General features: G+C 39.6%; 1 protein-coding gene across 6 annotated transcripts in view; it reads right to left on the bottom strand.

The window, feature by feature from the left end:
• The window catches only part of MCC (MCC regulator of WNT signaling pathway), a 183,138-nt gene that overhangs the window by 22,854 nt on the left and 146,483 nt on the right, over positions 1-13,801 (bottom strand). For all 6 annotated transcript variants that reach the window (XM_064735489.1, XM_064735487.1, XM_064735490.1 and 3 more), the window contains 6 exons: positions 12,614-12,760; positions 12,229-12,318; positions 11,420-11,568; positions 9,575-9,715; positions 8,321-8,421; positions 5,895-6,078 (listed from right to left, as the gene is read on the bottom strand). In XM_064735489.1, the coding sequence (XP_064591559.1) occupies positions 5,895-6,078; positions 8,321-8,421; positions 9,575-9,715; positions 11,420-11,568; positions 12,229-12,318; positions 12,614-12,760 (812 nt within the window). The remainder of the gene's footprint in view (positions 1-5,894; positions 6,079-8,320; positions 8,422-9,574; positions 9,716-11,419; positions 11,569-12,228; positions 12,319-12,613; positions 12,761-13,801) is intronic.

Below are 13,801 nucleotides of genomic sequence, written 5' to 3'. Positions count from 1 at the left end.
GCAATGGGGGCTGAGTGCTGCCTACCCACCTCCATGCATGCCAGGGCTGCAGGGGGCCCAGACTGACACAGCTGTAGCATTCCAGGGCTGAATATAGTTGCAATAACACTAAAAGCAAAATAAAATGCCATGTTGTTTCTATAGCCTCACTCAAAACTCCCTGCTGTCTCCTGAGGTCCTGTAATCAGCTGCTGGGTGACGGATAAGTCATCCATTAACTGTGCCTGTCTGGAATGCTAGATGATCTCAGTTATCAGCAGGGGAATAAATAACTTTCTGTATCAAATTGCACTGCTGTTCAACATTTTTGCACTAAGGAAAAAAGTCCTACCCGCTAGATGGTGTGAGAGCCAGGATGATGTCCTGAAATATTATACATATGCAAAGGAGAAGCCTATCAAGATAGGCTTGATTTTTCTCTTTCCTTTGGTTCTACTTCAGCTAAAGCTACACTGATTTTAAAGTGCTTCAAATAATTGCCCATTTTTCCACAAATTCCAAGCACCGCCTTGGAGAAGATGGCGAACTGGCAGGTCTAACAAGATTTCTCAAAATCCTTCCCCCTCATGACTCACTGTATTACAGCTCTTTACTACAATTCTATGTTAATTTCACATTATTCCCTCCTTTTCTGAGGGTGCCTGCCATAGTCAACACAACTGGCCTTTACTTTTTGTAAACTGGCCTATGCTTTTGTTTTCATCCATTTTCTTCTCCAGTGGGGCTTAAGAACACTCAGTACCCAGATACATAGAAACCCTTCCAGGCTGAAACAAATTTTTGTTCATACTATTTCTTGATTAGAAAATTATGAAACACTCACTAAATCCTGCTTTACTGAGCCTAAAGGCATCTTGATGAATTAGATACATTTAAAAAATGAGGATAGACAATGTGAAAAGTACTTTATTCTGTACTGAAGTTTGTTGTAAGTTTCTTCCTCAGCACTCAAAGACTGCAATTGCAGAGCTCTTCTGGATTAAATGTAAAACAGCTGTTGTTGGAGGAAGGATAGCTTTAAAAGTCTTGGGGCACAAAGGCCTCATCTCAGTTTTGGCTTGAAAAGGAAAGAAAACCCAGCCCTATGGCTGCAAATGAAACCTGAGCACAAGAATGCTGAAAGTTTATTGTTATGCTGAGCTGGACCTCATACTCCATGCATATTCACAGATTTTGGCCCTTGAAGACCCACAGCTATGCACATATATGTTAGGGGAATGGAGTCCAACCTGAGGAAGGCAGTCTGGGCTGTTGCCAGTGATACTCAGGCTGCTTTTACTTCAGTCCTGGCTGCCTGCCTGCCTGTCTGCAGCTGAGTTGGCTCCTCTGGTGAATTGCTAGCAAGCTGCTCTTCTTCTTCTAGAGTGTTTTTTTGGTTTTTTTCAGACGTTGGAGAGAGCTCAGCAAGGAACTTGTGTCTCAGCCAGCACACAAGAGGACAAAAACCTTCAGCCACCCCCTGCATTTAGCAGCACATCCCCACCCAAAAGACTGGAAGCAGCTGGGGTGGAAAGGACAGGAACAGCACTGCAGTGTTTTTGATTTCCCCAGCAACTCTGCCAAGGTATGCTGCCCCCAAAAAACCTCACCAAACAGCTCTCCACAGCCACAGTGCTTGTCCACTACTGCTCCCTTCAAGGGATGACAGCTGGTGAGCACTTCATCCTGAATTTCTTATATTGCCCTCCCTTCTGAACTGTAATCAGGACAAAGGAAAACATTTACAGTATAATGCATCCATCTAAAAACCACAGGAAACTCTTGCAAAAGATGTGCAGTTTCTTATTTCTCAAGTGTTTAGGTAAGCACAGAGAAAGGATCATAGTTTCATCACAGCTGGAGGGAATACAACATCAATCTGCCCATTCTCATGGATGCTGTGAGAGAGTAAAAAATATTCTTCACACTTGATTCATTCCTTGAGTCTTTTATGATGATGTCATGCCTGGGTGATGTCAAACTAATTTTCATATACAAGTTTTGGAAAATATATGGGCAGGTACAATGTCAGTCTTATTTGCTAGCATGAGTGTATGTGTATAGAATTCAGCGGATGGAAAAAGAAGAGGCTTTCAGCAGTGCTTCTCTGTGAGTAGTTTCTGCACACTACAAAAATTTATCCATAAAAGGATATGACATGAAACATGAGCATCGTTTTATCTGTTAAAAATCAAGTCAATAAATGAATACAATTGCAATTAATCAATGGTGTGGATAATACAGTTGGTAGAACTGAGATTAACACTGTCAGAACTAAATACACAAACTTGCTTGAATACCTGTACACAACCTAATACTTTAAAGAATGCAGTTGATCCACAGTGAACATAGCCCAAACACCTTATTTCGAGCTGAACATTGTGGTTTGAGATCTGGGACAGCACAATGCCGGTTTCTCTTCCTGAGAAACCGAAAAATACCCCAATCAGGCAAAGGACAAACAACAGCTAATACCAGAACCTTTGGTAAACTGCCCTGCTTCCTTCTGAGACTGCTTCAGTCCAGCAACAAAGTGTTATGCAGATAACACTGAGATATCTATTTAGACATTTCCAAATAACTTATTTGCACTCCTCAGCCAAGATATTCTTGTCTGTCACCAACTTATCTGAAACCTGAGATGGTTCTGACGACAGATATATTCCTACCGTTGACTGAGTTCAGATATTTTGTGACACTGCATAATACTGAAAAGAACTGCCTTCGCCTGTAAGGGACCCAATCTGTCCTCCCGTGAACCCAGATGTAAGGCTGGGTTTACTAGCACAGAAGAGAATAAAATACACCATTTTCAGTGTTAAAAGCGGGCTTCTTCCCTTTTCTTGCCTTTCAAAGGTGCAATCAGTCAAATCGTATTGGCAGTGTATGTTCTATAATTAGCTTCTGTCCATTTAAAATAATTATGACTTCCAACTACATTGCAAACCAATTTCTATTTTCAAAAACTGAATTGGCAACATTATTGTGGTGCTGCTGCCAGTCAAATGAATTTAGATGCTCTTTCATTGCCTTTCATTGATTTTCATTTCAGTTGTTCCCTTTTACAGTGTTTAACCACTCATCACGAGTGGCTCACCAAGCACTTAATCTCAGTAACGTGTGTTCAGTGATTTGATTCAGAATCTCATCTGAAATTTCAAAGCCCAAGATGGGTCAACAGTTCCACTGTAAATCCACATTGTACAGGATTTCAAACAACAGGGAGAATTAGTCATTTGTCACAAGTGTCCACAAAGGCTAGTTTTCATCATCCTACTACCACTTTATTCATTTAGTTTCAAAGAGAAAAGGCAGCAATATGTATCTGCAACTAAAAGCCTGCAACACCGGAACATCGAAGGCAAGAAAAATCTGTTTTGCAGATTCAAAGTATGTTTCAATTGAATACTGTAAAAATATTTTCACAGTGGTCCCCAGGTGGGGGGGTAGAGGTGAGAGGAGATGACCTTAAATTGTGGTAAAGGAGGTTCAGATTAGATACTAGTAAAAAATTTTCACTGACAGAATGGTCAGGCATGGAATAAATTGCCCATAGAGGCAGTGGAGTCACTACCCCTGGAAGTGTTCAAGAGCTATCTGGATGTGGCACTTGGGAGTAAGGTTTAGGGGTGGTTATGGTGGTGCTGGGGTGATGATTGGACTGGATGACCTTGAAGGTATCTTCCAAACTTGATTTCTGTGGTTCTGATATAAACATAAAAAAGTGTGTGCCTTTTGAACCAAAACAGATTTTCCCTGAATGGGGTAGCACTGTGTCTGTAAGCTGAAGAGGAGACTCCTCTCTTTTGAGATAGGGTAGAAAAAATCTGAAAACCCCTCTAACCACGTGTCATGTGAATGCAACAGAAGGAGAGAAGAATTACATTTTCTGGAGAAGCTGAAGTTTCAAAAATATTTTCACTGATATGTATGCTTAGGCAAAGATAAACTACTTTGGGCATGGGGGAGGGGACAGGGACAACAATCTCTAAGTAACAATCAGATTGGCCTGCCACAAATTCCTGACTTGCTGTGTGCCATCAAAGTGAGTGACGACAGCTTTTATCTCCTATGTTCCACATATATGAAAAGAAATTGTAGTAGTTACCTCATTCAGCACAATATGTTGCTCTACACCAGAAAAAAAAAATACTACAATGACAATAATGGCTCAAGCTAAAACACTTCTTTCATATAAGAACACTAAATTTGCATTTTCACATTCATGACATAGCTTATGCTGATGAAATTTTAAATCCTATGCCACTTGAAATATATTCTGCTGAAACTTTATCTACTGAGCCAACACCTCACATGGACACACACACAGGTCCAGCTGACCACCAATGAATACAGACACAAACACAGACTCTTATCCTCCCAAAAATTCTGCTAAACCAAGCAAGAGCTGTAGAGATTACGCTCCTACCAAACACTTTCAGTGCAAGTCTAGGAAAGCAAACACTGAAACAGGAACAATCTCCCTCCCCCCAGTTCTTCCCCATCAATAGTGGAAACTGCCTGAACTGTTTCCAAGAAAAAAAAAATTACTATGCCTTGACTACATGCCACATATCTGACAAAAAAAAAAAAAAAAGGTAATTCTCAGTTTTTCCAACAATAGAATGGGCAACCAGCTTGGCTTAAGCAGAGGTGTTACTACATGTAAACACAGACAACACGTTTGCACACAGGTGTAGATACGGCCTAAGACACAGCAAGCCCCGTGCTTGAAACAGCTTGATGTAATTTCTTTCCAAGCCTGGTTTAAATGCTTTTGGTAGAAAGTGTGATCAGTGTGCTACTAGCACAGATGCTGCCACAATCATTTCTATGTAAAGACACAGCTTTCTCACACTGAGAATGCACCAGAAAACTTCTGAGTAAAATAACATTAAAATTCACCTCACATTAGGACCCTGTTCCCTCAGATTACCTTTTTGCTCCCTTTTTAGCTATTCTAAGCTAGTCATATGGCAGGAAATAAGATCCTTTGGAGGAGGCATCAGCAAGAAGAGGAAATGATACAGTACTAAAATAAACTTCTGAAGTGTCAAAAAAATGACAGCATTTGAATAAAGAACTAGCTAGAAAACTGAATTAAAATGAAGTTTTAGAGCAAATCTGAGAAACAAAAATAACATTTAAAGAGAAAAATGTTCATCTATATTTATCCAGGACACTTGCCAAATTTGTATCCATACACAAGCACACATATTTACTGCAGAGTACAATTACACCACAGGCAGGCAAAAATTCAAAATAAAGCTGCTGGCAGATATATTTGAACTGGAGCACTTCTGCAATAATAGCTCATCCATGTTTTATTATTTTATAGGTCTTCAGAAAAACTTAGTATCCAGTCTTTCCTGGAAGAATCCAATCTCTTCCATGGGAAGGAATAATATGGAGGAGTACAAAGGGTAAGGAAGGAGAAGGGAGAGGAAATGGTTTAAAACAGAGCAAATGGTTTAAAATGGCTAGATTTGCAACATTTAGAAAACAATTCTTGAGCACTCCAAAATGCCAGTGAAAGCCTGTTTCAGATCTCTGGCTCTCCGCACGTCCATGCTGTCTGCATACAATAGATGTGAGTAACAAGAACATGATTTGAGTTCCAATAAAACAGTAAGAAAGTCACTGTAGTAAAACAAAGGTAATGGTTTTGCCCTTTTATGAGGAAGATCAAAGGTCTGAGTCACCCATTTGCAACAAATTTATAAAGAACTCCGCTTGGCTGGAGTTGCTCAAAGTCCAAAGACAATTAGACCACTGAGGCATGGTGACTTACAAATCAAAGCACAGAAGCCAAAGGAGTGAGGTGAGGGGAGGTAGCTCAGCAAATACAATAGAATATAACTTTTCGTCTGGAATCAAAGATTAGGAGATTAGGAGAACAGAAGAGCTGCAGTTACCTGGTGTGGCTGTTGGAGGACAGGCTTTCCCAGGGCTGCACACTACAGCCTGTGACTGCATAGGCTCCCCCACAGCTCCCATCCAGCTTCATCAGCAAGGCTTTTGCTGCATTCTCAGCTGTCTTCCTGCAGTCATGAGCCCTCTTGAGCATCTGTGTGACATTTTCATCACCTGTCTGGTCCCCTAGTTTTCAAGCAAACAATGTTTCAGACAGGAATTAAGGCAAGAAATCCCTCTACTCACTCTCAGTTTATACCAAGACAATGACAATAAATTGCCAATCTATGAACTAAAAGCTACTTCACTTCCTTGTCAGCATCAGTGGTAACTGGGATACTGGCCCAAATGCACCCTGCTCCCAGTGACAAGTTCCAGGTACTTGCGGCTCCAGGCAATGTTTTAAGTGAAGCAAAATTTTAGCTTGTCTGTTTATACAGGGTGTGCATTTTGCATTAACATTAGGTTTGGATGCTCAAATTATGAACACACTGGAAAAGCCTCAGCCTCAATTACAACTCTTACTCCAGTCAGTGCAGTGTGGTTTCACAGCGCAGTCATCTCTGGAACTTCTCCTCACAGGCACCTTGATCTCAAGCCTGATGGTTTGCCAGAACACCTCCTTACAGGCTACCTGGCCAGACTGAAGAATTGCCCTGCTGCTGAGAAGCAGCCTCTCACGTTTTACAGTCATGCATACTAAGCCAAAAGAAAACTAGCCCTGGTTAAATTGCTATAATTTTTAGTCGTTATACAGCACCTGTGTAGCTGGTAAGCTTCAGGAGAAGCAGGACTGAAACGATCACTGTCACTACTCCTACAGTCTTCCAGCTGCACTGCAGTCAAATCATTAAATTAAGACATGTTACTGGCTCTAAGAAAATCTACAAATGTATTTGTAGATTAAGCTATAATATATTTATACTTTAGCAAAACTCAACAGCTTGCTGTGTGTTGGATTTTCATTTAATCCTTGTTCAAGTCAATTACCTGCACTGCAGACTTGCTGAGTGAAGTGCATGCACTAGAAGTAACATGAATGAGGAAGAAAGGAAGGGTGAATGTTCTGTTAAGAGAAGTTGGATATGCTCAGCTTTAAGTGATGTAGCTCCCATGAATTTTCCACTCACAGATGTTGATATAAAGCTTGACTGATCTTCAAACCGAAAGTCTGTTATTTCATCTAGGTGTGTTAATCAAATTTCATCATGAAGTAAAGGTACATAGACCATACACAACTTCCTCCATGCTATGCTGTGTAATGGGAAATTTGCACTATTTCTATCTCATGGCTGTAACTGATAATACCATAGTTAACAGCTGTAGACAGATTGCTACACAAAAATTTAATTACAGTCTCTTCCATAAAATACACATCAGATGAAATCTCACTCAACCCTAAAGTACTTCTCCCTTGTAAGATTTCTTTCTACCACCTACAGGAATAGAAAATCCAAGTCTCAATTCACTTTTGCTACACACTGATCTCTGCCAGCTGGGAAAAGCTCCCTAGCACATTGTGGAAAGGAATGAACAGAGTTCGGAGAAAGGTGGAAGAAAATCTCAGACATCCCCTCTCCTGAGAAGCCAGTGCTCCTAACACACCATGCAGTTGCTATGCATCAGCACAGTATGAAGAGTTATTCTCTCTCTGAATGCTTCTTTCTACTCGAAGATTACCATGACTGCCTTCTACTGTCAATTAAAGGAATGGAAATACTAACACTGGAATGTCATTGTGGAATCACCTCTTTCTATCAGAAGAATGGAGCCAGCAGAAATGCCAAGCTCCAAATTCTGAACTGCACTGTACCTATGACAGTGGTTTGTTCCATTATTTAGCAGGCAGCATATTAAAAAACAACACCTAACCACAGGATTAACTAACAAAATAAGAAAAATCCAGAACATACAGGCTAAACAGAAGATAAAATATTTTAAAATTCTAGAGCAAAGGTAAAACAGGGGGTGAAAAATCACAGCCTTTAAAAATTTTTTTATTCGTAACTACTCAATGCTACTTTGTATTATTTTAATCCCAGTTTTTCACAGATTAGACTGTTTCTGGGGGATCAATCTTAGTGAATCTGGATTTGCAACTACCACAGCTGTATGCCCCTACGCCACCTGTGCTCACAAGTATTGTTTAATTATTCCACTCTGTACGGCTGCATGCCTACAACAGTCTCACCCCTGCCAGAAGAGGCATCTTCTTGTGAAACCAACACAGGTGAATTTAAATTGCTCTCTTGCATTTTACCCTTATTTTTGGGGTGTATAAAATAATTTAAATAGTTAGAAACAAGAAATGACTGGAGAGCACTCTTAAGTAATGGGTGATGACATGATTCACCATTACAACCAATTCTACTGACAACTGACATGCCAAAAAACCCCAGGTAAATTAAGTGGTTCATTGACATCTTACCAACAGAACCAACACCTGCAGCTCTGAATTGTCCAAGAATGAGACTCTGCTCACTTTCTGCCAATGCCAACAGCAGCTCATATGCTTCTATGCACTGCTCACTGAAAGGGAAAACAAAAACCACACAAAATGTTAACTGTAATTTAAAGAAGAACAATACCTGCAATAGCAACAACAAAAAAGAGCCATCTGATTAACTGCATGATTATCTACTAACTTTGTAGCAGCAGGGATATTAAAGAACATTATACACATAGCTTCTATCACGAGCACTCAGCAGTCTGACCATTCTTATAACACTGACAGGCTGGCCTCAAGTAATGTAACAAGCCAAAAGAGAAGAGTGACCCAAAATAAAGCAAGCTCCAGAAGCATATTTTAAACAGGTGGTCAAGATCCCTTCGAGAAACTTTTCCCAGACCTTCTTAGTATACAACCTACAGTATTCTATACTCTACAATACAATTATACTACACAAAGTGTTGCAAGTGGAAAAGATGCAAGAAAAATACTTTTTGCTCTGTCCTGGCTGTAAGATATTCCCCCTTACAACAGAATAGCTAGAATAGCTTCCAATTATATTTATGAGTCATGTAATCCCTGTTGCATTTTAATGTTTTTAAAAATACATATTAATATACTATTAGCAATTTACACTTCATTGCAATTTGCTCAAGGCTGATAGTAAAATAATACATTCTTTAAAAGGCACACAATTTGTTCCAAGACCAAACCTGTCAGTCCCAAATTACTTGCAGTTGAAGGTGTTAAGTCACACTGTATTTTTGTGAACAGCTTGATGCAAATTTAGATACTAACTACCAAATACAAGCCATTAGTCTACAATTACAACTAATGCAATACAAAGTCATTCTGAGTTATGTGGAGTATAACACTCTCTGCTCCAGTGGTCTTGGGACAGGTACAGAGATCCTGTATCTTACGGCTGTATTCAGCAACACAGATTCAGTCTACACACAATCCCAAATTCAAACATTAATTCAGTATTTAAGAATGAAGAGATAAATCTCTACATTCCTGTTAGATGCTGGTCAACTATAGTTGAAATATACTGTTGGAATAACTTCAGTTGGGTAGTTTGTCAGGTAGTTTAACCAAAGGGGTGCTTTTTCAGGGAGAAAACAAAAAATTAACAGCATTACTATGGCACACCATCAACTTCACTCTTAAACACCTCTACCAAATCTCCCCCAGCCCCCTCTTCTTGGCTGAACCCCTTGTGTAGGTACATACCTGTACTGCAGTGCCAGCCTGAGGGCTGTGGCATTGGACTCGTACTTGCCCACAAGCATGCTCATCCTCTCTGCATTGCTCTTGCACTCCTCCAGTGTTATTGTCAGCAAGTCGTTCTGGGATTTCAGGTGCTCAATACGGCTGCAAAAAAGCAAGCAATTTGCAACCTTCAAGCTTAACTTGCAGTCGCTGTTCTGAAAATTCTAGGATAATCATATTTTGAAACAACAAAAATTTCTTAGTCTACACAAGTGTTTTTTAATGAAGATGGCAAAATCCATCAGTTCTGTATATCTTATCAAAAGCCAAGAGGATAGAAATTTCTCTCAGGTCATCCTCTTCTCCTCCTCATAAAACGCAGTCATAACCCTGTGCAGCAGCAGCAAACAGAAAGTTGTACCCTTGTTTTGCAGCCACAAAACTGCATAAGATGGTTTCATATTAACCTTTTGCTCAATTTTTCTGCCCTCATTCCTCACTTTCTGCTGCCACATTTGCAACTTGTTTTAAATGGCATATTCATTAGTGTGATTGTGGGTGTGTTCAGGGATCATGCAGTTGCATAAATGCCTCCTTTCTTCTGAAAATCCAGAGTAACCATTCCATCTGAAGTCATGTTTGGGTTGTGATTAGAGAGGCAACTTCCAAACTATGAATGAGGTTTCACTGGGGCAATGTAACCTCCAAATGTTCTGGCAAAAGTCAAACAGAAGCTTAACTGTAATGCTCTCCTCAATGAGGTTAACCCTGAAGATGAAAATGAAGATTTAGAGAATCAGTGTTATTATTTATTCTCTCTGTTGACAACTGAACCATACATCAATATATTACACCTAACTGTAAAAATTGGATATATGCCAAAACCAGAGAGAAACAATTTGAAACCTTGCACAGGTAGATAATGAAGAAATCCATGCCATCCAGGACTCTAAAATCACCCACTTCTTGACAAAGAAGACTGAGAAGGGCTAGTATATATGTTTGTCAGAACAAAGCCCTGACTTTTCTAGATGTTAGAACTGCCACTTTCCACTTTCCATATCTTGACATCTTCTATAATGATACATGTTATCAAAGCATAATTGTGCAATGTACAGAAAAAAAGAAAGATAAAAGAAAACAAGAATTACGTTTTACAGCATTACAAAAACATGAGCTATAAATACAAAGAGATATTGTACTGATAAGACTAAATTTGAACTAGTGTAGGGAGACAGAATTTGGATAGAGATATGCTGAGACACAACTCTCATACTCCTGATCTACAGTTTTTATTTTATGTGCCAAAAAAAGACATGAAACACTGGCTTTGATAGAGCTTGCTAAAGGATAACACCAGCAGTATTTTAACTACAACCAGAAAGCTGCAATCTCTCTTCTGCAGACAGAAACCTATTGGCTGGTATATATGCCCCACCACCACGCATGAGTACACTTACTGAGACATTTAATTGCTATTATTTTGTTTCTTCAGGACAAAACAAAGCAAGCTAATTTCAGAATGATGCAGACAAAGTTATGGGAGTCCTTATTTCAAGGAATAATGTGACTTATGAAAAAAAGATGCCATGACTACTTGGTCAGCCACACAGAGGGACACTCCAGAGTGCAGACAGGGGAAGGTGCTGTGTTGATCTATTAATGCACAAACCCATAGTCATGGAAAGAATCCTTAGCACACAACTGAATCTCATCTTCAGCAAGCACATTCCGTGTTTATCTGCAGCTGTCACAGCTGAGCTGGAACTGAACTAAGAAATTATCAGAAAGGGTAAAAAAAAGAGTCAACTCTAACAAAGCTAATAGAAGACAACATGTGTGAGCGCATCTAAATTTCTTGCTCACCTATTTAATCTCTCCGTTTCCACTTCAAACTCTCGGATTTTGCTTTCAGAGATAGCAGATCCATGTGAATAGAGAGTCTGGAAGATTTCCTGGATGTTTGAGCAGTCTTGGAGGGAATGTGCCAAATGTTCAGCCACGGAACTAGAGACCTGTACAGGGCAGTTAATAGATCATTGTGAAGAGATACCCACTGGATTTCTCCCAGATAACTTCAGCATTGAGAACTGCATTTGCTTGCATGCACTCACTTCAATGCATTCATTATTCAGTTTTTGTTATGAATTTTACATTGAATAGAACATTTACAAGATTCCACTTTTAGAAGCTATTTTGTTCTAAAATTCTACAAACCAAGGGTGAAGTCTGCTATTTCATTATACATTTAAAAAGCCTACTATGCAAGTTATTTATGTTCTTGAGAGCTAAGCAAAGGGTTAGAGCCAAGTTCTTCAGTAAAAGAAATATTAACACACAGTAACAACAGCGTTATTGATTTACACTGGCATTTCAAAAGCAGAATCCAGTACACTGTTGAAAGTTGTGAAATGAAACTGAAGAGTCTTCCTGAAAAACATCTTGATGGAACTGACTTCAAAATTTTCCTCTTGAATTCTCTCATGAGAATGACTTCTAGCCACTTGTTTTCAGAAAAGGAGATCTTAATACTGGGTGAAATATTCTTTGTTGATGCATTTTGCTCAAACCAGCTTTTAAAGTGTTTTCAGGTAGTCCACATTAATAATTTTATTTAGAAAACGATGCTTTTATTGGAACATGGATCATGCAAGAACACAGGTCTTAGTTCTTACCCCTATGCTGCTGATTTCTGATCCTAAGACAGGTCTATCAGATGATGAAGACTCTGATCTTGTCTTTGACAACTTCACTCTTTCAGCAATCTGCAAGTCAGAATGCTACACAGGTTACACAGTAGCCCACACTCCATAAAGATCACACAAACCTCATCTATTCTCTAGTTGTACTTGCAAAGCTGAAGCAAACTGCTAGAGAACTGAGCCCTGAGCTGTAACTGGGAGAACTACAATCAATAATGTTGATTGTTGGTCCGCTCAAGTTCACGGACCTGCTCAGGACTCCCCTAAACATCTCCCAGCTAATCCCATGCTTGCATGGCACAAAATGAAGCCTGCTTTTTCCAGGTCAGGAGAAGGGTTACAAACACACCGACCCCACCTTGGCGATGGGAATGTCGTTGCTGCTGCTGCTGGTGCTCAGCTCTCCCGTGCTGGGGTTGACGGGGCGGTTGGCAGGAGTCAGGCGGCTCGGGCTGGACGGGCCCGTGGCTTGCACACTCTGCAAACGAGTCTGCAGCTCCCGAACCTGCAACAAAACATAACATTCTGAGTTTTCCTCTTTTATGGTTTAAACAGTCTGGAGATTTTCTCATTGTCTAGCCAAGTCTAACTGCTTCCGGCCTCAGTACAGAAGTTACATTTTTGTACTGGGGTGGCTGCTACGTTTTCACATGGGGAGCAGAGGAGTGGAGGTTATTTTTAAATCCCACTGCTATCAGTTTTTTAAAATATGTGCAATGTGGAAATATGCAGAGTACTGTAGAATAAGTACTCAAAGTTTCAGCTGTACTATAGGTATAGAAATTATTCTCTTTGGGGTAAAGCTAAAGCTCCAGTTTAAGATGATGATGGCTAAACAAATCAAATTATAATCCTCCTGTTAATGGAAAACTCCAGTGCTGAAAAAAACTCTTGACATAAATAAATCACATGATGACTTGGTCATATTTAAAGGTTAAAGACATTCAAACATGAATCATGCTTTGAAACTACAGTCAACTAAAACTACCATTTAGTGAGTAATGTATAGACAAAAAAAATACCAGTAAAGTACTCAACCAACAGTTTGCAAAAGCTCTCTGTAAACATACCCTGCAAACACTGCATGGTCTTCATAACACACTAAATACTTGCAGAACTGATGTCAAAAGATTTTCAGTTTAAAGGTTAAAAAAAAAAGAAAGGTCTGCTGGAGCCAAACTGTAGCTGTGCTAAAGATTATAGTGTTTACCTTGGAATAATTCTTAACAGACAAGGAATAAATGGTCTGCTTAACACAACAGCTATGACACAAGGTGAAATGACAGAGCTCATTTTTCCCACAGATCTCAAACGGAGTGTGAGATGAGAGAACGTGAAGGAAATAATCTAAAGAGGAAATTCCCCTAAACACAGTTGTCCTTAAATACACAGGTTTCTATGTGATTTTGTTGGAACAGTCCCTCTACAAAACTGAACTTGTGAAATTTTATTAGAAGTCCAGTCAAGTAAAGTTCAGCTCATTTGATATCTCCCCTTGTATGAAACATGAAATGCAATTGTGATTCATACTGTCTAAAGAAAGGTA

The sequence above is a fragment of the Zonotrichia leucophrys genome, chromosome Z, assembly GCF_028769735.1.
Source record: "Zonotrichia leucophrys gambelii isolate GWCS_2022_RI chromosome Z, RI_Zleu_2.0, whole genome shotgun sequence".
NCBI classification, from domain to species: domain Eukaryota; kingdom Metazoa; phylum Chordata; class Aves; order Passeriformes; family Passerellidae; genus Zonotrichia; species Zonotrichia leucophrys.
The sequence above is the reverse complement of the archived record's forward strand: the minus strand, read 5'-3'. Positions and strand labels throughout refer to the sequence as shown.